The 27,338-nt window shown below is 35.2% G+C and overlaps 1 protein-coding gene across 5 annotated transcripts in view; it reads left to right on the top strand.

Moving 5' to 3' along the window:
• ANKRD28 (ankyrin repeat domain 28) overlaps positions 1–27,338 on the top strand; it is a 119,787-nt gene that overhangs the window by 77,407 nt on the left and 15,042 nt on the right. For all 5 annotated transcript variants that reach the window (XR_008482933.1, XM_054273271.1, XM_054273270.1 and 2 more), the window contains exons 4-18: positions 108–178; positions 3,045–3,245; positions 3,889–3,976; positions 7,042–7,184; positions 8,149–8,361; positions 14,209–14,287; positions 14,709–14,823; positions 15,242–15,324; positions 17,710–17,773; positions 19,081–19,149; positions 20,704–20,844; positions 24,064–24,175; positions 24,896–24,922; positions 25,815–25,889; positions 26,882–27,083. Coding sequence is in view for 4 of the 5 variants with exons in the window: in XM_054273271.1 (XP_054129246.1) it covers positions 108–178; positions 3,045–3,245; positions 3,889–3,976; positions 7,042–7,184; positions 8,149–8,361; positions 14,209–14,287; positions 14,709–14,823; positions 15,242–15,324; positions 17,710–17,773; positions 19,081–19,149; positions 20,704–20,844; positions 24,064–24,175; positions 24,896–24,922; positions 25,815–25,889; positions 26,882–27,083 (1,683 nt within the window). In the remaining variant the exon portion in view is untranslated. The remainder of the gene's footprint in view (positions 1–107; positions 179–3,044; positions 3,246–3,888; positions 3,977–7,041; positions 7,185–8,148; positions 8,362–14,208; positions 14,288–14,708; positions 14,824–15,241; positions 15,325–17,709; positions 17,774–19,080; positions 19,150–20,703; positions 20,845–24,063; positions 24,176–24,895; positions 24,923–25,814; positions 25,890–26,881; positions 27,084–27,338) is intronic.

The raw sequence follows: 27,338 nt of genomic DNA, 5'->3' as shown, positions 1-27,338 counted from the left end.
GTTAGAATAAATAAATAGTTCTATTTCTAAAAATATCTTCTTGAAAATATTTTAGTCATTCTGTAAATACCTTTTAAATTTCTGTGTTTGTTTTTTTTTTGTTACAGGAGCTAGAGTTAATGCCAAAGACAGCAAATGGTTGACTCCTTTACACAGAGCTGTAGCATCTTGTAGTGAGGTAGGTTGCTCTTTTTGACTACTTTGTGTTAAAATAAGACATCTCAAATTAACTTCTGTCCATTGTTCATTTTTTAAAAAGTGAAACTACTCCAAACGTTTGGAATTGCAGAACATTTTTGTGATGGTTTTTTTAGCCTTTTGAGGGTATATATATATATCTATATATATGAGTGTGTGTATCTATTGCTCAAGTAGTAAGAAAGGAGGAAAATTATAAACTTTGAGTTCTCAGCTTTGCTCTCTGTGACTTCCCTAGCAGAGGACTCTGCATGCAGTGTTCTTAAGTCCTGTTTACTTCTGCTAAGGTAACCAGAATGGTTCAGCATGAGGGAAGATGAATTAAGATTTAGAACAACTTTTACAGCATGGTCTTTGCATTACTTCATATTTTTTTACATGCTTGTGTGTTCAGGCATTGAAGAAATAAATTATTCTATTAAAGGCCTGCCAATGTCTTTTTTTTTTAAAAAGTGATTAATTAACAATATTGAATATCACTTTAAAATTCTTAAATGGAATGTAGACTGTTTCTTGAAGTCTACCAGTTATACAGTTGTGAGAATTTAATAATGCAAGAAATTATTTGGTTATTGTTTCCCTGTGGTGGTTGTCCTAATAAAAAATTTAAATGCCTGTAGAAGATCAAAACAAAGAGAGAAATGCTGATCTTGTTATGTGGAAGAGTTTATGCAAAACTATCTCCTTTGAGATCCTGAATCAAATTGATGCTCATTTCAGTATGTTTCAAATAAAGGTTTTTATTAGTAAATTTTTGTTTGGGAAGATAGAATTGAATATTTTAGTTTTGACAAGCATTGAACTTCAAGTGTTTGATCCATGAGCTATCTAAACAAGCCTTGTTTCAGTTTTTGCTTTAGAATTCCCTGGATAAACTGCAGTATTTTGTCACTAGCATTAATAGCAAAGTTATGTAGAGATCATGTTATTCAAAAAAACAGTGTTTGAAAATGAATCTTTAAGGGCTTCTTATTCCCAAATGCTATTTGTTCTTGAGATATTTTTAGGCTGTTCCTTTGGGAGCTGACCAAAGTCCAAATGCTGCATTCTTCAGAACTGAGGAACAATAAAAGCTCTCCACATCACTAATGCTTGCAGAGGCAGAGGAGTGCTGCAAACAAACCGGGATTAAATGAGAACTTCAAGAAATGCAGTCAGGGTCATAGGTTTTTTTAAATATGGAAGATTTTAAACACAACATTATTCAGAGGCAAACAAGACAAGTAAACCAGTCAGAGCTTGATAGACACTTGTCAGAATTTTCTATTTATAAACACACTGAGTCATGGGAGCCCATGTACAGGGTTGATATATGTAGGCACTGTTTTCTAGCTGACAGACCTATATGGGTTTGGGGCACTGGATGAAAAGCTGTCATGAAAAAACTGCATCATGGTTTCAGTAGAACATCTGGACTCTTGAAGTGAGGACAGCTGCAATTAAACAAGGACATTGAAGCTTAAAAAATAGCTGCAGTTATGGGTTTAGCTGTCAACTGCACAAGTTCAGGCAGCTTCATGTCAAGACAGTCACACTTTTATTTGTGTGTGCCTGCTGTATGTTGCAAATTAAACAAAAAAACTCCAAGTAGATTCAGTCAGGAAATTCATTAATGCAAATGCACATAAAAATTAGATTCATTATTTTTATACTAATGTTGTGGTGCTTCCTTCTGCAAAAAGGGTAATAGCTGTTCTGAAATTTCCTTGTTCTGAAATATTTCTTAATATTTGGGTTAAAAAAGGCAAGACTTAAAATATAATTAGTTTTTTAAAACACTAAATCTGCTTCAGTTTCTCAGAGAAGACCTATTCAGTTTTCTCATTAAAGTATAAGTCTGTGATGCAGTATTTTCACTTTTGTGTTTGTTCCTATCTTCTTTTTTATTAGTGGTATAAGAAATTTCAACATTTTAAATATTATTTCTTCTAATATAAATAGGACCAATAGTGACTTAGCATTCTGCCCATGGGCCTTGCTGTTGTACCACAGTGTAATTCAGAATCTCTAGTAACAACTTCTGGTAACTGTGTTTTAAGTACAAAGTGATAATCAATTATTTGTGTGCTCAGTGACTGAGTTGGCAGTCACCAAAAGCAATTAGTGAATCGTGGGAAGGTCACACAGCTGATGCAAAATGCAATATTCATCATCGTGTTGATACTGCCAGCACAGTTATTATTTTATGCATTCCAATTGTGTGCGCATATTTTAATGGGATTTGTTTATCTTGCTGTAAGAATTACAGTCTTATTTGTCACATTTTCACAGCTTGTACTTCTGACAAAAGGAAATGAATAATCATTTTGAGAGATGGAATTCAGTGCAATATTTTAAAACGGTTTTCAGGAATTTTGCAACAGTGTATGTTGAAACTTTTTGTGACCATGCACTGTTTTATTTGTGGTTCTCTAAATGTACATTTAATAATCTCAGGTTTGCCATTTGTAGACTTGAACAGTTGAAAAATTTTACTTGGCAGATTGATGGAAACTCATTGTAAGTTCATAGTACTTCACACTAATCCTTGGCTAAGAATTCCACAAATAGAAGAAATCCTAGGATGGTTTATTCAACTTTGGATATCAGTTGTGATTACAAAATAATTTTCCGTGTGGCTTAAGGAATAAAAGACCTGGAAATGGTTGATTTGGTTAAATTATTCATGTCCTTGAGAACATTCCCAAGTTTGGATTTATGATAAAGTACAAATCCCAGTGTCCCAATGATTATGTTTGCAGATGAGCAAATGGTAAAGAGTTGTTTTCCACTGTACTGTCCTTAAATCCAGGGCTGTCATTTCTGATCTTTACTAAGTGGCTTGGTTTTTTGGTAAATGCTTTCAGGATGCTGTTCAGGTGTTGCTAAAGCATTCAGCAGATGTCAATGCTCGTGATAAAAACTGGCAGACACCCCTACACATAGCAGCTGCAAACAAAGCTGTGAAGTGTGCTGAAGCTTTGGTGCCTCTCCTAAGCAATGTAAATGTGTCTGATCGAGCAGGCAGAACTGCACTGCATCATGCAGCCTTCAGTGGACACGTTGAGGTAAAAGTTAGTTTTCTTGTCTTCCACTCGTCATTCTGTCCCTCATATTTCTGATATTTCATTTTTGAGTTTAAAATCATTTCTCCCCCATTCCCTCAAAAATCCTCAATCTCTATTTTGTGTTTGAGTTTATTTTTCGTATGCATCTCTGTGCAGAAAAGTTGTGGAAAATAAGTGTTACATCATTTTATTGAAAGTTTATGACAGTGTTCACTTTTCTTGTGACAGAAGGAAATTTGTTAACTGGAGTTAAATTAGTAACAGGTAAATTTAAAATGGAAAAGCCAAGATATTTTTCTGTTCAGTAAACAGTGAACATAGGGAGTTTGTTATCACTGAAATTCAGAGGAAATATATGTAATAAACTCTGACTCACTAGTCCCTTAGTAACCTGAAGATATAAAAGATTTCATGGCTTTGCAATATTTAACTGAGAAGTGGTTTTGTTGACATCAAGTTTTGTGTTCCTTGCAGTCACTTCATTGTGACAGACAGTTTTTCAAACTTATGGAATATTCAAGACCCAACTCATTTAAATCCTCTGAAAATGCATACATTTTTGTTTTCTTCCATGGTTTTCTCTGTTGAGGCAAAGTTTTTCCCATTATGAATGGAAGATTTGCGTTCTTTTTCTTTATCTCAGATGGTCAGCTTACTGTTGTCTAGAGGGGCCAATATTAATGCATTTGACAAGAAAGACAGACGAGCGATACATTGGGCAGCATATATGGGTATGTACATATTTCAGTTGATTAATACTGTAGTAAAAATAAAAAATCATCTCATGTTTAGTGGTTTGACATGTTTCTAGGAAAAATATTTGCATTGTAAGCATTGAGTTTATCTGTGTCTGCCAAAAAAAACATTAATAGTATAGTTCAAATTGCCTTGCAAATTTGTATTTTGTTGTGATGAAAATCAATTTGTTGGAAGAAGAAAAGTAAGGTAAGTAGTTTTGTTCTTTAAAAAGGAGGAACTGTGTTCTTCAGTTAGCAAGTCTAGTCACAGGTGAAACATTTTGCAGAAATGCTAAATAAAAAGTAAGCAGTTAATACAAGGGGCACCTGAAACAGAGGATCATTGCAGTGTCCTTGGGGATTGTATTTTCAAGGAATGTTTCATCTCTGAAACTACAAATTTTTGCCTCGCCATTCTTATTCCAGGAGTGGATAATTATTGTTCTTGTGGTCTTGATCAATGCCCTGGCAATGCTGTCAGAGTAATGTTCTTCCTTGCCTTTTATCAGACTTGAAAAGAATTGAATGTGCCATTCAATTAGGAAGTGATCATCACAGCAATAATGCTCTTAATTTATTATTTCAAGCTGGATGAGATTGCACTTCAGGTATTTATACCAGTACTTAAAACCCCAGAAGTTAAAGAACAATCTTCATTATTGATCTAATGTTATTTCAGTATTAGTGGTTTTGATGTACTTATATCTGCAAAGCAATGTCTGTGACATTCTGCCCAGCCACCTTATTTAATGTGGTTATTTGCAAAATTTTGTTGAATGAAACTTGTATGTGAAGTTTCAGAGAACTGACAAGTGTCAATGAGAGGCCAGTGACACCTTTTGCCTTGTGCTTGCCTAGATGAAAAGTCTTCTGTTTTGCAGATAAGCTACATTTATTCCAATTTTAATCAGTGCTATATTGTAGGCTATTTACAGGGAACTCTCTTAATGAAGAGTGTTTGGGCAGGAAAAATGTAGTTTAATTGATGTTGATCTGCCTAAATTTCCCTGTAGACAATAGAGAAGAAAAAGCTTTTGAAAGTCTTCAATCAAAGTAAAAATAATTGTGACATTCTCCTTCACAATTTAGAGCCATTGTACATTGCTCCAATTGTTTGGAGAAAGCCTTAAAAAGTTTTCCACCATGTAAAACTGACCATAAAATAAAGAAGTTATGCTTTTCATCACTCTGCTATAAATAACTTTCTAGGGTGATGTCCATTGTTTTGCTTCCTTCCTGCTTTTCCCCCGGCTCCATTGCTGTCCAGCTGCAAAGCTGGGACTGAAATGGACTCACAGTGCTGTGTGCTGGTGTTGCCCTCACTGGTGCACCGGGATGTCTCTGCAGCACTTCTCACATCAAGCACCTTGCTCTTCCCTTTGAGAGTCTTCCACTGATCGCTGCTTGCCTTTTCAATGCAGGTCAGGGGTTTTTTTGGCTTTTCACTCTCTCTTTGAAGTTTTTTCTGCCACTGTTCTGTTCACTGTCTCTATTCCTTTCGCTGCTTTCCATATCTTCTGTACTTCTGTTTCTCCTTTAGGGCTTGTTTTCATTCTTTTCCCCATTGTATTTGGGTAAAAAGATGAGTATTGTGTTTGCATTTCTCTTTCCCCTCTTTCCTACTATACTGAGATAATTAAGAAGTGAAATATTGAAGCACTTCACATTGCACTGGTAAAGTCTTATGGCTCTGGTTGGTATAGCTAGGTGAAATGGTGTTTTGTGTACTGTTGGGTAGGCAGCATAAAATAAGTATCAGTGTCTGAGTGTTTATAAAAATAGCTTTGTCTGTATTCCTTTGGGTAGGCACTTCCTATTCAAACTTTTGCAAATTCTCTTAACTGCTTATGAAGCAAAGACCCACACTCTTTGTGAAGCACCTAAACTGAAAGGTGGGTTTGATACTTTCTACTTAGATATCTGTCTGGATAAGTGTAAACAAAAGTATTCCGTGTGCTCCTCACCACTTCTTTAACTAAGGAAAGGATGTCACCTGAAAGGTAAAATTAAGAGTTCTGCATGGGTCAGTTACAAAAGTAAAGCACCAAGTGTATTGTGCTCTGTTAAAGTTATGTATTTCTTTATTCAGCAGTCTTTGTCACGACTATCCGTGTGCTTGCAGTAATTAGTTGTTTGGCAGTTAAATTAACAACAGAGCAAGAATGACAGATACTTGGCTACCCCATTTTCATGGCTTCTTAGCAGACAGTGTCACAAGTGCCTGCAAGCAGAGGAGGAGCATGTGGCCATGGAAGGGAAAAGCTCATTGCCCCTTGCAGCTGGGGGGGGTGCTGGTGCTGGGGTCCCTGGCCCAAAGCTGGCAGTGACAGCTACTGCCCACCACTCCAGGGTGGGCTCCCTGCCCTCTCTTCTCTTTTCCACCTGAAACCTCCCCCATGCCTTCTTCATTATCCCAACCCTTACTCTTCCTTGTACTCTACTTCCATTGTCTTAGGAGAGCAGTTGATGCTTTTAAAAGGCTGCAGTTCCTCAAAGATCGTCTCTGAGTCAGTCTTGAAAACAAAGCTTTACTAAATCCTGTATGATGTGGCTTAACATTTTAAATGCTTTGTGGGTAAAGGGAGTTGGATTGGGGGGTATATTTTGCTGTAAAAGTAGAATATTTTCTTCTTTTCATGTTTGCATCAATTTTTCAAAGTTTCTGTAAGATTTAAAAATCTTAATGGGCGTGTTTGGAATTGGGGTGACTGTGGAAGATTGACAGTCACATTGTCTCGCAAGTTGTTAATGTAAATTTGTGGTCAATACTTACTAATTACAAAGTTACTTTGCTTCTCTAGTTCTCCAGGATTGTGTTTTGAGTATACAAATTTATTTTTGCAGTGGTTGTTGAGTGGGGTGTGTGGAGATGATTATTTTATGTTGCTTTTATAGTTCATGATAGGATTAGAAAACAAGAGCAATTCTTTCTTTTCTACATTAGGTCCAAAGGAATAGTTTCTTGATCATGTTATAACAATTATAGAATTATCAAGTTTGCAAACCTGTGCTGGTTAATAAAATATGATGCTTCATTTTATTTGTCCTTATTATTTTAGGTCATATTGAAGTTGTGAAATTACTCGTGACCCATACAGCTGAAGTGACATGCAAAGACAAGAAATCATATACACCCTTACATGCTGCAGCATCTAGTGGGATGATCAGTGTAGTCAAATATCTTCTGGATCTTGGAGTTGATGTAAGGAAATATAAAATTAAATGGGATTTTTTTTTGTTTGAAATACTCTTGTTAGTACTTGTAGCACACAGGTTGGGATATGGTGAAAGTACATGAAGGAAGGTCTCTCTAAGTACTGCTTTTTCTTTTATAAACCCTCATTTCTCCATTAAAAGAAAACCTCCTTCAGAGCCTTGCAGGTTTTGCACAATAATTTGAAAATAAATGTGTATTTATTGGGGCATTTTGTTTATTTGATATTTCTTGCTCTGAATTCATTGGACTGGAAGTACGGAAGTAGGAATTCCAATCCTAGCTTTGCCACACAATAATTTTTGAAGTGGAGGAAATCAAATGCTTTTGCCTAATTTGGTAAAATATACATGGAACTGACTTTTCTACATGACATAAATTTTAGATGATACTAAAAATTGTGAGAAACATCAATACTGCAGTAAATGAGACCATATTAATATTGAAATGCAAACAAAACAAATTAAAGGGTTCTACGGTACCTGCCTGTAGAAGGAGTGTTAACAGTGAACTGTGAAACTGTAAGAAATCTACATTGTGAATCATAATCTTAGTCTTGCAAGGCTGGAGATTGCAACTCAAGCTCAATATTGAGGAGTAGATCAGAATTGCAATGCTGTTTATAGAGGTCTGTGCTGTGCTTTGTGCGTAGCATCTATACAAATTGCCACAGTTGATATTTTTGGCACATGTGGTTTCTCTTAGAGTTGCATACAGGAAACTGGTGTGGAGACAATTGGAGGAGGTTGGCTCACTTGCAAAGCAATCATATCTTCCCCAGGACACAGATCTCAATCAACATGCTATATCCAGAACTTGCTTTTAATTTCTGCTTTTGAAGAGTTCCAAACAAAATCTCGTGACTTGAGATGTTTCCTTTGTTAGAATTAAGTGCTGCATTAAGTACAGCTTTTTGCCTACTAACTAATCTTGGTGGTTTTTTCTCCTATAGATGAATGAGCCAAATGCCTATGGAAATACTCCCCTCCATGTAGCTTGTTACAATGGGCAAGATGTTGTAGTGAATGAACTCATAGACTGTGGTGCTAATGTAAATCAAGTGAATGAGAAGGGGTTCACACCTTTGCACTTTGCTGCTGCATCAACACATGGAGCATTGTGTTTAGAGCTCTTGGTCTGCAATGGAGCAGATGTAAATATAAAGGTAGGTATATCCAAAGCCATCCTTTCACTCTTAAAAATGCTGTACATCCTTATTGGAGGTAGTTTTTTCAAACATACTTGTTTTGATAACACGGAGAAGTTCCCACTGATAGATGGAGTATTTTTTTGAAAAGTACTGCAGTAAAAATGAGCCAGTATGTTGCTTTAAGAATTGATCTGAATCTGGAAACCTCAATGGGATATGTTTTATAGCGCAAAAGGATGAAGAAAAATGCCAATAATGTCTGGCCAATCTCAATTACATTTAGATGTCAGAATTCTGTATGCTTTGTTTACCCTAGTCTAGCCATGTAAGTAGGAGCAAATAATGTGAAAAAATGCAAAAACACATGTTTTTTTAATAAATAAGTAATGTGAACAAAATCAGGGATATTTCAGGGAAATGTGTATGATCTGGCTAACTGCTGGAGCAGTTGAAGAGATGATAATGTAAGATCTTAGAATCTAATCAATCAGGGAGATCGGGGAAGAGTATATTAAAAATACAAATATGAGTGTATCAGGCCAATGGAAAGTCTTAAACAGCTGATGTTTTAATTACTCCAGCAAAATTATGTGAGCAGAGTCAGTATGCATTTTACATCTTTGTTTGGTCGCAAGTCTTTGACTGCAGAATATTCCTTAGAATCCAGCCTTGTTGTAGGTAGAGAGATGTAAGACCTTCTGGTTTGTATTATGTTGATCTTTACTCTAGTAATGAAAACTTAACTGTGTTCAGAAATATTTAGTGGCAGTATCTGGTGTCTTGACAGGTTTCAGGCTGAGGGAGGTAGGAAATGGGTATATGGAATGAAGAGTCCAAGTGTCCCTTATGGCAAAATGTCTGGTTGCCTGAACTGTCACCCACATGTAGTATGACAGGAATTATCTGTTATTTAATTTCTTGAAAAAAAAAATGGAAAAGAAACTTGCTTAATAGGTTTATGCTTGAATTTCAGCACAATCTATGCAGGAGGTGAATATTAGAGTAGCTGACATTTCTGTTAAAAGTCTTGGGGTTTGTGGTTAACTTCACGTAAGCAGTGATTTTTACAGTGATTGAAGCTGGTTTTCAGCTAACTAATTCCAAAATACAGTTTTATATCTATTGTTAGTACAAAACTCATAGCCAACTGAAAATTTGAGAGTATTTTAAAAATTAACTCTTTGATGTGGAAAATTTCTAAATGAATGTTCCTGCTCACTGTTACATATATTTAGACATGCAGCTCATTTAATAAAAATGTGCATAAATCAGTTGTGGAAAAATTCATCACCGAAGTGCCCTGCAGAAGTAAGGAGCTGTGTTATAGGGTTTATTGCCAACTTGTCCTAAAATATCCAGGTCACAGTCCATTTATTTTTGTTGCCAGCTTTCTGCTCTGCCTAATGTCCCAGGCTGCATATGACTGAGTGTTCAGTGTTGCAGGGCTGGCTGACTTTTGTCCTACATTCTTGAAACATCATTTTTCAGTAAAGTGTGGTCTGCCATGAAAATAATCCCACAATGTTAAATATACTACTGATTACATTTGTGTGTTACTCACACAAATAAGAGCAAAGGAGAGCTTGGAGCACCTTCTAGTACCTGAAGGGGGCCTACAAGAGAGCTGGGCAGGGACTTTGTGCAAGGGCATGGTAGGACAAGGGGAAATGGCTTCAGGCTTTGAGAGTAGGGTTAGATTAGATATTAGGAAGAAATTCTTTACTGTGAGGGTGGTGAGGCCCTGGAACAGGTTGTCCAGGGAAGTTGTGGGTGCCCCATCCCTGGAAGGGTTCAATGCCAGGCTGGATGGGGCTTTGAGCTACATAGTCAAAAGGAACCCTGCCCATGCTGGCAGGGTTGGAACCAGCTGAGGTCCCTTTGAACCCAAACTCTTCTGTGATGCTCTGAAAAATATTACCAAGCCAAGAATTACATTTTTTTTCTAAATGCAGGGCTGCAAGGGTTCATGATTTTGGGCATATTTCTGATGAAGAATAAAAAAGTGAACAGGGCTCTATTTCAGAAACAGCATTAGCTTTAGCTATGGGTTGGTTGTAATTAAAATGTGCTGATTTTGTACACATCAAAATTCTTAAGTGCAAAATTAAGCAAGTAGGGCTATGTAGGGATTTTAAGCAATTATAGCTTGAAAATAGCATTTATCCCCACTTTCCTCATCAAGGTGTTTCTGTTGTAATTCTGTTAGTAGCATTTCTGTGGATTTGTACCAGTACGACTGAATTTGGCCTGTAAATTTGCACCTGAAGGTGTGAACAGCCTTACTTTGCATATGAAAACTTATCACTTGCACTGTGGAAAAGTGCAAGAACTGAGGCAAAAGAAAATAATTTTTAAGTCAACTTCTACTTCCCTGGAAAGGCCTATAAAGATAAATCTTGGATTTAATCAGAAGAGCAATCCCTAAAAAATAGAATATGTTGTGTAACTAAGAAAGAATTGTAGATTTAAAATGAGATGGAATTAGGGTGTTCTTACTAAATATTTATTGAAACCAAGCTGGTTCAGTTTCCAAATACTGAGGCTGGAGTTCAAAATAGTTCTTAAAATGGCTCTAAGATCTATTTTTCATCATAATTATATTGCTTGTGTAGGCTGATTCAATCATTTCCTTCCATGTGCAGCTTTTCCTGTGATTTTAGAGGTAAGAGAGTGGATATGGATGGCAATGTAGATGCAGACTGGACAGTATTATTACAGTGCTTCCTGCTGGAGATGACTGAGTGGGGAGAGCAAAAGGGAAACACTCTTACTCTTGATGGCAGATTGAGGGGAAGTTCTTGTGCATATCTGTGAGTGCTGGCCTCATCTCAAGGAGGGATTATGTAGCAGAAGATAATAGAACAGTAGAAATATGTTATATGCTTTTTATCACCTCTGGACATAATTTCCTACTTGTTTTCATAGCCTTGTCAGTGTCCACTGTAGAACAGTGAATCTTATTAAGTATTGCTCATTACTGCAGCACTCCCTCTTCACTATTCAGGGCTTCCATGCATGGAAGAACACATTGAAATGAGTATGTAATGGGACAGTATTAATTGTTTTATGGACCTCATTGCTGCTTGAAAATTCAGTGACCTAAATAGAAAAATTTTTTTCCTTTCATTGTTGGTACTATAACATAAGAATTGTTGCTAGGGGGAGATTTCATTTGGAGGAATGCTGTGACATGATAGACCCACATTTCCTCTCCCTCAGTGAAGCTCAGTAGTCTGAGTACAGTTAATATGTGAGTAATCACTCAATAAGGCACCTTGTGCTGTGTATTATTTCTGTCTAATACCAATTACTGTTCTTAGCAAATTTGCTATGATCTAAGTATTTTGTGGATACATTTTCTCTAGTGATAGGAGACATTTGGGGGATTCCTATCGCCACATTTAGCTGAGTTTCAGTGAAGACAACAAAAGTTATCATTGGCCCAGAGCTGGCCTGTCATGTGCTATGATCTGTCTGATCTCATTAAATCACACAGCTGTAGTTAGCTTGATATTTAGAGAGAAGAACCTAAAGACATAAAGAAAAGGAAATGGAAGCAAAGTTTAGAAGATACCTCCCTGCTTCTGCAGTCCCATCTCCTGGCATATCAGGAAATAGTGATTTGCTTAATAGAGCATTGATATTTCATTGCTTAAAGAAATTTAAAGAAGTGTTTGGCTACTGGTTCTGGTCCTATATATCCTTTTCTAGTGTCTTAGAAGGCAATTCTGAATGCAATCCTATACCTGCTTCAACATGGGAATTGTCTTAATTAAATTTTATACCTGTTCTATGTTTATATGCTGATAGACAATTGCATGTTGCATTATTTCTGGGCTGGAAAGGAACCTGAGACTGTTAGACATGAGAGAGGCACTCTCATAAAATCCATTGTCTTAGAAATCTATGTTAAGTGCATTTTTAAGTAAATTTGAACAGACTAAATCTAAAAATCTTTTTGTTTGTACTGTGTTTTTTCATTTATAAGTGGAAAAATATTCTGTAGCTTATTTTGTTGTTCTTTTCAAGATCATACTGAAGTTTTCTTGTGAGAAAACTTAATCACAGTGCTCTTCAGCTTCTAATACTGTCACCCTAAGTTATTCCTATGTCTTTGTAAGGTGCATTATGAGATCTGTGTTTTTTCAGCTCCATCTTCTTTTTCTTCATTAGCCTTCCTTTGAGATATAGATTTGTTCCATCTAAGCCAGTGAGACTGCGGGCTACTTTATCTGAGTCCTGAAATTCTGTCTGTTACTTCACTAAGCTTATTTTATATGATAATTTTTCTTTAAATTAATAGATTCTATAGATTCTTCAGGTTAAAGAAGGATAAAAATGAGGAGAAAAGTCACCAGATGTTTAACAGTTGTTTTAAAGTAATTGGGCACAGATAATTGTAGTGCTTGGAAAAAGAGATGAGAACTGAACTCTGGGGAGAAACATGAAAGAAAACTGGAGCACAGAGGTTGCTTGGAGAAGTTGTCACTTATGATGTGTTTATTTGGCTTTTTCTTAAGGCCTCCAATGACAATTAAAATTGATTGTCTAATTCCTGAAGAGGATTTCAACCCCATGTTCTTTGTTTATTTGCATCTGCTATGGATATGTGGATGTTGTCTTTTGGATTATTTATGGTCAAAGAAATCTGCTAGCTGGAAGAGCTAGAGATAACTTGGCATTCCTTATCAAGTGTTTTATTTCTTTCAACCTAGGTCTGAGAAGACAGTGTTTCACATAATTTTGCTGTTATGCTGCTGTGGGCAGTGACACAATGAGAAATTCTGTATCCATCCCTAAAAGTGACTTAGCAGACTTTCAGTATCACATCCATAGAACCATGTCCATTTGGTGCCAAAGGGAGAGAGAAGATGGGAAGACACTTTTGCATATGACAATAATTTGTGATGTTTCAATACATGTGTTCATATCATATGTTCTCCTGCCATATTTGTCTGCTTTAGCTGTGTATTTTGTGAACCTTTCATACTCTTCAAAGGCATCATTGAAAATACAGATGCAGTATGCATGTGCATACTGCACTCAAGGGTCCTTTGATTTTCTGTGTCGTGTTTGAAATTTTTTGAGTGCATGTGTAGTAACTTTTTTCTGCAGTAAAGCTTTCCCATTACCTGTGACAAATATGAAGGGAAGATCATTCCAAAATAATAGCAACAGTGGAAATGGTGCTTTGAGCTGTTAAAAAGTGAAGTTTCCTTATGTGTTACTGTTAGCCTGCTTCAAGGGTGTCTTTACTGGGTGAATGACTAAGTGCACATTCAAAATGTGCATTTCAAATGTGTAGTACCTAGTAGGGTTGAATAGCTCTACCTTAGGACTACTTGTAGTTTATGATAAATTGCTTACAAACATCACTTTGCAGAAATTTCTAGGAAACACATGAGCTTTGTAATGTGTTGTCTTCTAATATAATGTGTAAACTCCTGTAGTAAATACAGCTACCTTTTTTCAAGAAACAAGCTTAAAGCGTTGTTTTATTTTAGCCTTGGGGAGGGGAGGGGCTGGACACAGACTCGTTGCTGAAATTGTGTGCTGTCATCATCCTCTTGAGAGTTATCTTAGGGACAGAAGTGTGAGTGAGTGGGCACCCCTGAGTTGTCACTGGCAGCTGGAAGAGTGACTAAGAGCAGCTCTTGTGAAAATCTTGCCATATCATGCTGAACTTGTCATTGCCAGCATCTGTGTGGCAAAGTGCATAGAAACAATTTAAAGGATGGAGTGCAGGGAGAAAAGAAGAAAGAAATGTCCTTTTTGTTGGTTTTTTTTTTTTTTTTTTTTTGGTCAGAACTGATTATTACTGTTACTGGCAATAAGTAACAGCATTTCTTTTTTCTTTTCCAGAGTAAAGATGGGAAAACACCTTTGCACATGACAGCAATCCATGGTAGATTTTCAAGATCCCAAACCATCATTCAAAATGGTAAAAAAGGGGAGGGAGTATTTTTGTCATAAGCTTTCCATTTTGGATGTTTTCATCCTCTTATATTGGTAACAACATGCTGAATTTTTTTCATGTCCAGTAATAGTGGCGGAGTCCGGCATATCTGTTTATAAAGTTTGATAAGTTACACTGATGAACCATTTCTTTTTAAGAAGGCAGCAATATGTATATAGATTTGTTTTCCATAACCCAGGTTATTTTCCATAATCCAGTTTGTCCCATAAGGTTACATAATAAAATGCTTTTCTCTACCACTGAAATCTGTATAAGTTTAAAATCCAAACTACTCAGTCACTGGCAATTAATAATGTTACTTAAATGATCATCAGTCCCATTTTTTTCTAACAAAGTATCTGAATGCCTGGATATACCCTTACTTAGTAATTATTCTTTATTATAGGAGCTGAAATAGACTGTGAAGATAAGAATGGAAATACCCCTTTGCACATAGCAGCTAGATATGGCCATGAGCTATTAATCAACACTCTGATCACGAGTGGTGCTGACACTGCAAAGTAGGTAACTTTACTGACATGAATGCAAGCTGACATAATTTACAAGTGTATTTATTAGGTTAACAGAACTAGTGCAATTTTTATTATCATCTTCAACTTGCACTAGGAAATACTTTGTTTATTATGCTGTACTGTACTTGTAAGTAGCTAGTCAGTATATCACAATGTGTACCAAAACTAAGAGAAATAGAGTTTTCTGTAATGTATTTGAAATAAAAGCTCTGAAAGTTTTAATAGGCTGTTGCACTGGTAATGCATGCTGATAGCTTGGAAAGAAGTGTTTAAAATGTGAAGTTAGCTCAGTATTCTAATGAGGTGGTTTGCTGAACCCACCATGCATGTGCACTTTGGCACACAGTCATGTTTGTTTTATTTTAATTGTAATGAAACTGTGATACCTGATTATGGTGTATCTTAGGCGGGGTATACATGGGATGTTTCCTCTCCATTTGGCAGCATTAAGTGGATTTTCAGACTGCTGCAGAAAGCTCCTCTCATCAGGTAGGACACTCTCTTAAATTCTTACAAGGTGCTTTGTACTTCATTGTGTATTTCACAGAATAGTTCTTAATTAAGTCTTAATTTAGTGATTAAACTTCTGAACTTCCTTATAGTTTACTAGTACCTTGGGGCCAATGCTTGTTTTTTGATGGATAGTCCATAGTTAAAGGGAATGCAAACTTTTGCAGACATAAGTTTAAAAAAAAAAATCCAAATTTTAACAATACACTTTTAATATCTTTAATATTCTGTTTGTGCATTTTAAGTTGGCCATGGAGGTGGGATGACTGGTTTAGACCATAATGAAACTTCAAGGAGAAAGATTGATAATATTTTTTATTAATTTATGGATCATCCAATTTCCATTCCATGATGTCTTTAGCTTAATACAGATCAGTCTATTCCCATCTGTTCCTGTAGTGGGCACCTAATAGCTCTGAAGACTCTGTGGACTGCTATATTGAGAAACTGTTGCATTGGTATTGTGTTGTTAAGGAAATGCAATGCAGACTGCACTTTTCTTTTGATGTTTGACTCCTCTGTGAAGATGTGGTTGTTGGAAGGTCATTACTTCTCTTGTTGGCCAGAATCTTAGGTGAATTCTGAGCTCTTTGAACCAGTGCAATTCTGAGAAGGTAGAATTATCCAAATGAAGCTTCTGGAACAGAAGAAGAATAAGAATGAAAATAAACTAAATGGTTCTGTATTAATCTGAAGACACTTAATGTTTTTTGAAAATGTGGAAAGGAGAGAATTGGGGAAAAGGAAACATAAGAAGTTGCTTCCCCAGCTTTATACTGTTAGTTAGGGAAGCCTGGAAGAAGAAGTAGAGGAATATAACTAAAGCTACCTACTGGAAAGCTTTTTATTTACTGTCCTGTCATGGGCACACTTGCAAGGATTCACTTTAGGAAAGAACTGTCCAATAGTTGGCAATATTTCAATTGGATGTGTTCAAAATGAGGGATACTGGCTCTTTCTCCTTCCTGCACGTGCTGTGGTGCTGGCTGTGCCCTTACTGGAGGTTCAGTATGACAAAGGAAATCATGTGGAGGAATTGCAAGTGATATCTGTGCTTTTACATGAATTGAGAAAACTTGGATGCAAATCTAGCCTGGAGCAGATAAGGACTTGAAGAGTATGTTCAGCCTTCAGGCTAGAAAGACATACTGCCAAGAGCTTTTAGGATGTGCTCGTGGTGTGGGGATTGCTATGTGCAGAGTATGTGTCCTTTTTGGGCTTGGGAGATGTCTCTTTTATATAAACTAAAGATCTCTGATTTTTAAATTAATTAATATTCATATGCAAACCTTAACAAAATGTCACCAATCTGCCTTGTCCCAGTACTGAATGACATTCAAGTAGTTAGTGATGGTAGACAAGCAACTTAGGGATGTGGAAAGCATCAAAGGCTATTCTTCAAACCAAGCTAGTAAACTCTCCTAATTATTTGCTATAGAGCATTCCCTGTTGAAATGGGATAAAAGCATAGTGGTGCATACAAAACCTGTTTTAGGGGTTATGGAGTAGGAAAACAGTCTTGAAATAATAGTATTTTTGAATAACATATCTTATGTTGTTCATTATCTACTGTTGTTGAACAGTTCTTAAAAGGAAAAAAAAAAAAACAAACCAAACAACAAAAAACCAACATTCCCAGGTGCCACAAATGGAGATTTAGTAAATAAGTTACATTACACAAGAGCAAAACTCTCATAAGAGTGTAATAGTTTTCTCAAACCAAAAATGTAGCTTTGAAGCCTGATTTAAATAGTAATCTTTCTGTCAAAATATATGGGTGGATATGGAATTACACTGCTGGTGTTTGTGATCTTGGATTTGAAGTTGCATAGCTGAGCCTTTTCGGAAAGAGAAAACTCCAGTGTTCTGCAAAGAGCTCCTCTGTAATTAGCTGCTATTTGCAGCCATCACTCCAACTCAATAAAGTTCTTTCTTTGGGACTAAAGCACTAGACTCAAGGATAAAATTTAAGTAGCTCCTATATTTAGTAATACTGACATCCCCAAAAATTAATAATCTCTGCACAACAGTGATGAATTCTAGCAGATTCCTGAATTTTCATATGACCTGCATATATCTTATCTTCAATAGTAAATGGCACTGAAAAATAGAATGAGAAGAACACAGCCTCAGTGCAGCTACTTGTCTTTTAGCTCATCCCTTTCAGTTTTATTTAAATGCCAGTTTTTCAAAACATTGGAAATAGCAAGGACATGTTTCAAATGAAGTAATATTTAATGCTTGAATGGTCTTTTGCAAATAGCTGTTAAGTTTGCTTAGCAAGCATTTCTCTTAACAGCAGATGACAGCAGTTTTGTGAAAGGTGATGTTACATAATGATTTTACAAAATATTTGCTTTGTAGGTCTTGACATTGACACACCAGATGACTTTGGCAGGACTTGTCTTCATGCAGCTGCAGCTGGAGGGTGTGTAAAAAAGCATTCATGCTTTCATTTTCAGTATTTCTTTTTCAATTGCTGATCATTCTTGTTCTTTTTTTCTATTATCTCCTCTCTGTTTTTCCTGTCCTCTCCCCTTGGAACTTACATAAACATGAAAATAATTTCAAGATGGATTCTATCTGCAAACAGAAAATTAATTAACTGTTCAGCTCAATAAGTCATTGCTGGAGTACAGTGTCCAAGTGTCATCAGCCTTACATTAGATTTATATTTGGGGATGAACTGATTCTTTTTTTTTCAATTCCCATGGATGATAATAAAATTTTTAGAATTTACAGCATTCTAAGATGGCATGCCCACCTCAGATCACTGTGGGACATGACATAGAGAACAGCAACTTTGGGAAATTTGTTTTTACCAAGTCCATAAATAAAAGGTCAAACTAAATAAAATAAAAGCAATAATTAAATTCCAGAGTTTAGGTGGATGAAGTAGTCAGAACTACTTGCTCATCACTTGAGTTGTGATCCATATTGATTATTGTTATTGTATTGTAGGTTTTCTATAGCAGCTACTCAGTGGAAGAATTGGGTAATAAATTTCATGATACACTTTGTGGGACACAAGAACTCCATGATATTGATATTTTCATTTTTCTCTTTGAATGTTGTTTAAGTAATACTGTTAAGTAATCATTGTAAGTCAAAAGTACTTGCTAGATGCATCCTTGTTGCAAGTGATAGAAGTAAAAATGCTATCTCTTCATATAAAAACCAAATAATTTGTGACACATTCCCTCACTCATCTTCAGTTTAGGAAAGATACCCAAAATAGTGTTTAAACAATAAACAACATAGTATATCTATTATGATGATCATATTTTTAATTGAAAATTGATTACACTAAAAAGTAAAATATCTATGTTTCAACTTACATTTGGGCCTTAAAAAATATGCAGTAAAATCTTACCTCTGTGCTGGAATCCTGGTAGGAAAAGCATGTGACATGCAGGTGTTATTATTTATTTGTTTATAAGAATTGAATTATTTATTGAATCAAGTTCATGTTTTTGTGCCTTATGCATGCCAATTGGTATCAATTAAATTTATGTATGTGGTTTTGAAATAATTTATATTCTTTATTGGTTTGGTCCATAAATTATGGAATCTATTTTACATACAGAAATGTTTATATCAAAAATTCCACATTATAGTTCAGTTCCATTAACCTAACATATGAGATGTTCATGTGTAGTAGTTCTGATATTTGTAGAGGCCAATATTCATGAAATAAAATTTGCAATCACAAATAATAGTGTATTAATTTAATAGGAATTTGGAGTGCCTAAATCTTCTGCTAAATACTGGTGCAGACTTCAACAAAAAGGACAGATTTGGAAGGTAAGACATTCCAGATTTGTATATTGGAAAGGGCTATTAAAAGTATTGCAGTAGCAGCTTATTGATATGTGGCCAAGTCTGGGTTCCAGTTTAAATGTGGTTTTTTGTGATATGATGTCTCTAATAAACTGTGTTTCAGCATATGTTCTCAAAAGTCACAAGCATGTTCTGTAATCCTCTTTTGTTAGATAGGTGTTTAGTCTTTTTTATAAAGACTGCATTTCACATTCAACTGTAATTTTTGTGACCCTTCTTTCCTTATAACATGGATCTAATATGTTGAAATTTCTCTCATCCAAGGACATTACTAATGTTTTCCAAAGAATGTATTAGTCAAATCTATACATCTATGGCTATTTCTAAGCTCTTTTATTAATATACCCAGTATTTTATTATAACTGCTTCACCTTTCTCATTTCACAATATTGATCCCTTTCTGCTTTCCTGTTTGAGCTCTGAACTCTTTGGAATGACATTAATTTCTATTTTTAGTATATGATTTATTTAAGTTTAGATGGCAGGATCATTACTCATGTAAAAATCTCATGTCACATCATGGAAAATATGGTTTTATGGGATGTGAAGAGCAGGAGTAGGACTTAAAGGAAATGTTATGGATCCAAAGTTGTATTTTGCTTTAAATTCCACTTCCATTATTTCCTGAGAAAGGAACAATTATCTGTCACAACTTTTGTCATCGGAAGTTGGAGTTTCCTTTTGGGTTGGATTTTGGTTTGATGTTCATGTTATATAGAGGAATTTTTTCAGGAGATGAAAAATATTAGTTTAAAATGGGAAGAAATGGGAAAAAAACATTTTAAGGGAGAGGAAATAGCCTGCCTGTCTGCTCAAAATCAAGATATGTATAGCTGCAGTCTCTTTAAAAATAGAAAATGAAATTCTGAGTCATATTGGTCTTTTTAAAATTTTAGTTAAACTGGCATATTTAGAGAATTGTTTATGTATTTGAAGCTGGGATAAGTTTTCCCTGAGATTATACATCAGTACTAATATTTCATGGTTTTGATACAAGAAGACAAGGTATATTTAACAGTGCCTCTGCTATGTCAGTATAGATAAAAATAAATAGTAACGTTTTCCTCTCTTTGGCAAAATTGTGCTTTTTTATGAAAAATGTCTGTTTGTGTAATTGTTGTATTTTATTTGTGCTATATTTAGTTGTTGTGCAGTTTTTGATTTGTCCATATTTTTCCACGTGGCTTAAAATTAATTAACAGAAAATAGGATTTCTAATGTAAACTGGATTTCCCTCTCTAAGTTTACACAAGAAAATTCAAATAAAGCTTCATTTAATATGAAGTTTTTGCATATTTTGGCTGGCAGATAAATCTACTATATATAGTTCAGCATTGTTAAGTGGTCCCTAGAAAGTTGCCCTATTCTTTAGTACTGTGATGATGCATTCTTCACCACAAATACTTACTTAAAAATATAAGGAGGATTTAAGTTTCACTTTATTTTGCTTTTTCTGTCTCTATAATATTATTTTGCTGTTATTTACCATTGTACTTTTTATTTAAATGTGTACTAAAGAACTCCACTCCATTATGCTGCTGCCAATTGTAATTATCAGTGCCTGTTTGCCCTTGTGGGATCTGGAGCTAGTGTGAATGACCTTGATGAGAGGGGTTGTACACCTCTGCACTATGCAGCTGCATCAGACACAGATGGGAAGTAAGTGGCATGCTTTGTCCTAAAGCCTTTCTCATTAGGAACATCTGAGCTGTGAATTTCGTGTGTGTTCTGCCTTCAGATTTGCCAAATGCATTTCTTGTATTTTTAAAGATTAAATTTGACAGAGGTGTGTGCATTGTATGTAAAAGACTTTGTGTAACAAATATTTCAGAGGAAAAAAATGAACAGCAGGAAAATTATTTGTAAGAATTTTATGTCCTATAATGCAGATGTCCTAAATCAGGAATTAATTGGGAATAGAGTTCTTAATCCTATCTGCTGTGTAGTGGTTGGATAAATATCCTTTGTGGGGGTTATTAAGTTGGTTGTGGGCAGTAATTTTCCCTTAAAATCAAATTCGGAAGGATGGATATTAACTTGATATTTCAATATAAGATGCTTTGTCTATTTGATGTTTGAGTAAATCACAGCTGTAATGCCAAACATGACTATCTGTTGATGCTGTAATTTTTTATTATGTAGTTACACTTGTATTAATGAAATGCATCCAGAATCTTCCATAAATCCATGATCTCTTGCATGTGTTTATTTTCCAATGGTTATATTTGACATATATGTTAATGACTTAAATGCTTATATAGAGAGTGTATATAGGTAGCACCAAAGTGATGATGACTTAAGCTGCAGACATTGGATATGTTGAGGAGACAAGAAGAGCGTCACTTCTTGTGCACACACTCACATGTGCAGGTCGTGGTGTGCAGCAGCACATTCCACATGCACACAGTGACACCTTCCTTGGAGAAGTGCTGCTTCGTGCCAAATCACCTTTTTTTTTTTTACAGCACCTTTTAAAGGGTGAGATAGCAATAAGAATGAGGTGGTGTATAACTTAGATTGGGTTTTGAAAGCTAAATAAAGAGTACTTTTATGGCCATTTAACTGATATTTGAACAACGTGCCTTTTTTATGTTAAGCCAGATTTCAAAATTAAATTGTCTGCTGCTCTTTAGAAATAATATCAATTCCTGCTGGAGCTTGCTGAGATAATTTTACTTTAATTGCCCTCTTACAAGTTGAGCTAGGATTAATTTTAGCTTCACAGTTGCTCTGAAAACCTCCAAACTATAATGGTTCTTCAGATGACATAGTTTTGCCATCTGTCTTACAAAAGGCATGAGCAGGAGTGATGATGACAATGCTGCAGAGCTTTGGGAGGTAACTCAAAGCATCCTCTCTGGAACCCATGGGCTGATGCCCTTCTCATTAACATTTGGGTCTCTGGAAGACAGGCTGCAAAGCAGAATGGCCTGAGGGAAAGCTTTTTATATTGCTGCACCACGATGAGTAGTAACAGCTGGAAAACCAATACTGCTCAGCTCATTCAAAACAGGAATGAAGTTTAAAATGATTACTGGAGTCAGAATATAAAGCCTGGGAAAGACATGTCATAAACCATCTACCAGGAAACCATCTACATAAAATTGCAAAAATATTTATGTGCAGTTTTATGGTCTTTGTTCAGACATCTTTAAAGACAGATTGTAGAAACAGGGATGTTTTTGTTGAAAATTATTTTCCAGTTTATTCCTGTTTGAAAGTACTTCTTTTGTATCTTTAACAAATGCTTTTGATCTGGAATAAACACCACTAAGCCCCATTTTACCAAGACTAGAGAGAAAAGCATGATTTCATAATTTTCTCTTTAGAGGAGAAAAAGATTGTTGCTTCTATTTATACTTTTCTAATGGAAAATAAATAAAATAAATATATGAGAAATAAATTTAATTTACCTGTGCTTTCAGAAAGTTTATATTCTCTTAAAGAGACTGTTGAGGACAGTTAATTATGTGAAAGATGTGGGAGTAACCTCTCTCTTGATGCAAAAAAACATCGAAAATAATTACCTGGAAAGATTGGGTACTTGAGGATTTTTTAAAGACTTGGCTCCATGCAGTGTATTTAGTGTATTGTAGAAATTTAGGTAGCCAAAGCCAATGATATTTATTAATCACCTATGAATGGTAACACAAAATTACTGATGCAAATTAAAAAGAAAGTTAGATGATTGGACAAATGAAATGTAAGAACTGTAATTCTTACATAATGAGACAAACTGATTTGTCTTTGGGTTTTCATAAATCTCGTCCCATTTTAATTCAAACAAAAACATGCAAGCACAGTTGTCATTAATGAAGTCTAGGCATTTATTTAGTGGACAAATAAAACCTGAATTGATTGGTTCAAAGTATAGATATGCTTTACAAGTAGCTTTTTATTAGCTATACTGAACGAGTTTTAAAGTTACTTGCATCTCAGGTTACATGTGTTATTCTTTAAAACTCAAGAAATTTTACCTTTCTCACTACATACCAAGTCCTTGTTTAAGCTGGGCAAAAAATTATGGAAGTGAGAATGCACCTCTGATAAGGAAATATTTAGTGATCCCAGAGAAAAGAAGGGATGTTGACTTGTTGTGCACTTCAGAATAATGAATAGCTTCACCAGAAAGTTCAAGATCATAATAATGACTTTGGAAAATGTTGCTGAAATTACAGTCATCATAAAAGTATGAAACAGCAGAGTTATTGCTTGCAGTCATTAGTGTGCACACATGGAGTCTCTTAAAAACTGAAAACTAGGGAGAGAGTGAGCTGACTTGAATCCCCCATTTCCCATCCTCCCAACTGAGTGTAGATGAAACTGGGCTGGTCATATTCTGCCCTTTAAATTTGTCCAGTGAAAGTAAGGAATGGTGAGATATATGTATGACAACAACTGAGTATTTGCTGTATAAACAAATTTTAAAAGTTGTGTCTGGTAGTGCATATGTGAGTGTGTGTTATTCTTGTATGCTACCATGAAGATCTGCTTCTCTTCTTTGCATATAACATACAGTAGAAGGGATTAATACAGAAAAGCATACAAAATAGTAATCATTGATATTAGCAAAGATAACTGCAGTTGTGTTAGCTGGAGGAAAATAGCCATGAAATACTAGTTTTAACCAAGTCAGATAACTCAGAAGATGCAGGATGTCTGCAGAGAAGGATTATTTCAAATTTTGAAGCTTTGTGATTGACCTTTATGTTTGTTGTAATAAGGTGGCTTTCTCTAGTCCTAGCCAATATTGTACATTAAATCAGTGTTCCCTGTGTGCTGTATTCTATTTTCCAGTTGAATTGGAACAATTTATCACTTAGCATTAAGTTGAAATTCAGCATTTAGATACATGGTTGCATATGTCAATTTGAATAGGTGCCTGGAATACTTGCTAAGAAATGATGCCAACCCCGGGATCCGAGACAAGCAAGGATACAATGCAGTGCATTACTCAGCTGCCTACGGTCATCGCTTGTGTCTTGAACTGGTAAGAGAACAAATCCTGGATGGAAGGTGTCACTGCTGCTCTCACAGGGTGTGCTGCAGAGGCCAGGGCATTCCTCCTCCTTGCCTGTCAGCTGGGTCAATACTGGATTTTCAGTATTTTTTTTATAATTTTATAATTATAAAAAATAATTATGAAATCAAATTATAATTTTCAGCCTCAGTGCAGATAAATTTAAGCATTTGGTATTCCTAAAATAGAAGCAAGGTGAGGAGCTAGGATGCTAGATACTGGCTTAAAAAGATGAAAAATTCTCAGATGACAAGACAACTGGTCGAAGATGTGGGATATTAGGGTTTTTTGTGTCTTAATTTAAAATATACTACTGTTGTTTTTTTTGTGGTTTTTTTTTTTTTGTTTTTTTTTTTTTTTTTGCTGGTGGCTGAAATAAAGCAACCACAAGTTATCCCCTGAGAACTTTTAAGAAATTTCATGAATGTTATTTGAAAGGAGCAAATTAAAATGTCGGGAGAACCTGTAAAGAAAGGGTGCCTTATAAAATAGTTCATGCAGTTACAGTAACTAGTGGCCACAGAATAGAATTTCAGATAATAAAGTCATAGTTAGTTTTTTATTGCTCCCTTTGTAAAAATATGTGTGTTATTTGATGTGCTGTCTTATATAACTTCAGTATTTTTATTAAAATTGCTTTTTTATATTTCAATGTATTCAAACGTGAATTTTGGATGTTTTTAATTACAGATTGCAAGTGAAACGCCTCTAGATGTTGTAAGTCTATTATTTTTCACTTTTTAAGTACTGCTATAGAGCAAAAGGGAAACATGTAGTTTTAAAAATACTGCTTATTTTTTAGACTTATTCAGCCATTTCTTCAATGCATGAATGTATTATTTCATTTCAACTACAGTTTAGATTTAATTGGATTTTACAATTTTAAAATGGGAAATTATTTTTAAGCCATGTAGTTTTTTACTTAAACAGTTGTTTGACCATGCATGATAATGAAAATTTAATTTGAATGTATTTGGTGTTCTTCAAATATTTTGAATGTTTTAATTCTACTAATGTACTTAATTAAATATGGTCTTGAAGAAGACCCAGAAGTAAAACTTCAGAACACATGTGAAAGTCACAAATAGAAATGTATATACATGGATATTTTAATGCTATAATGCTTTTGCTTTTTTTGAGTCCATTTTTTCTCTCTGAGAATTGTTTTCCTGTTCTGAGAAATCCATCCTGATGTCTGGCCTTTCATATTGTATTCTGCTGACTTTTCACCTAATCAGAATGCTTACTTGGCTGATGTTCGGGGGTTTTTTTCCTGCTGCTGTTGTCACCCATCTTTGTCTTTCCTTTGTATTCATTGTTCATATTGCTGCTTCAGAAAAAATACTAATTTCAGTTTAGTTTCTTATTGAATTATTGCATTATTATGCAAAATTAAACTACTGGGGTTGGAACATGAACATGGGGGATATGTTGCAGTTCATTCAGACTCTAAAATGTTGAAGATCGGGACATCTCTAATTCTATACTATTCTTCCTACTTTTTCTCCTTTATTTTTCAATCTGTGTTTATGGGAAACTGTAGCAATTATTGCTGAGTGTTTTCAAAGGTGAGGGGGTTTTGCACTCACTCTGACTTTTTCTCTCTAAGCTGATGGAAACATCAGGTACTGACATGCTGAATGACTCAGACAACAGAGCACCTATAAGTCCACTGCATTTAGCTGTAAGTTCTCAGTTCTTTAGTGACGACAGCTCATCTGGTAGCAAACAGTTGCTGCACAGATTTATTCATTTGGATTTTTTCAAAATAGGTTATTAAACAAAATGCAAACATATGTACTAATATTCCTGAATGAGGTATACAGGATGATTTTTGCATTTCACTTGAAATGTGCTTCATGGAACAGCTTTCATGTGGAATCTTCTAATTAAAATCTGTGCTAATGAAACTTTTATAAGACTTATTCTATAAGTAATTATGATTTTTTTAATCATTACATTGTTTTATTTTACTCTCTTTATTGTTTACTATGAGAAATGTTTGTCCTCAGTACTTTAGGAAAGATTTGCACAAGGAGTAGTGTAGGACAGTGATGAAATTCTGTCTATAAAAAAATATTCCAAATACAGAGTAACCAGCTCAATGTGTAGCTTTGATCTTTTCACTGAATTTAAAGCAATTGAAAATCCACTCTATACTTTCTAAAAATAGTCTCATGCAGTACATATATATATATACACACACAAAGTAAAAAATAATCTTTGGTAGTGGTAAATGAAAGCTATTTTACTGCATTCTTATTACAGGTGTTTTTTTAATATTTTATGTAAAAAGCTAAAAGAAATACTTTAGTTTGCTTATGTTCCTCGCTTGAAATAATCTGAGGATGATGTTAACTACAACATAAAGCGATGAAACATTGTGCAGTAGTCAAAATACTGTTTTTTATGCAGATTGAAGACAGATGACTTGCTGGGAGTAGTTGCAGTTGCTGACTGAGGGGATAAAATAGGAAAAAAAACCACCAATCTTTTGCTGAAATTGTGGGGTTTTAAAATTAGTTGTAACTGTTGTAACTACTCATGTGCTGCATCAGTTGCTCTTCTGCATGCTAAAGTAAGGATAGTTATTTTACAGTTTCATTTATGTAGTTCTGGCAAGAAAGGGAAAAATGTTAAGGATGGGAAAATTGAAGAATTTTCTTATTCTTGTAGGCATATCATGGCCACCATCAAGCTCTGGAAGTGCTGGTACAGTCACTGCTGGACCTTGATGTGAGGAATAACAATGGGAGGACACCACTGGATCTTGCTGCCTTTAAGGGACACGTGGAATGTGTAGATGTGCTCATTAATCAGGGAGCATCAATCTTGGTGAAAGATTATGTTGTAAAGAGGACCCCAATTCATGCTGCAGGTATGTGCTAGCTACTAACCTCTACAATTTTGGCTTTTGAAGTGTATAATCTGTTTAGAAGTCTCTGTCATTAATGTTCTAAGAAATAGTATTTAGGAGCAGAGGATGACTTTCAAGGTAAATGCTGTGCTGAGAAGCATGTAGCAAGAGAGTTGCAGGCAGGAACCAGGATTAATCCAATAGACCAGTGGAGTCCAAGAGTGCTGTTCCACACTTCCCTCTGGAAGGGTGCATTGTCCTTGTCCATTCAAGTGG

Source organism: Melozone crissalis, unplaced genomic scaffold (genome assembly GCF_028551555.1).
Source record: "Melozone crissalis strain CALT ecotype California unplaced genomic scaffold, PUWL_Pcris_2 ptg000016l_1, whole genome shotgun sequence".
In the NCBI taxonomy this organism is placed as follows: Eukaryota; Metazoa; Chordata; class Aves; order Passeriformes; family Passerellidae; genus Melozone; species Melozone crissalis.
Note: the sequence above shows the minus strand (reverse complement) of the source record. Positions and strands in the feature narration are given on the sequence as shown.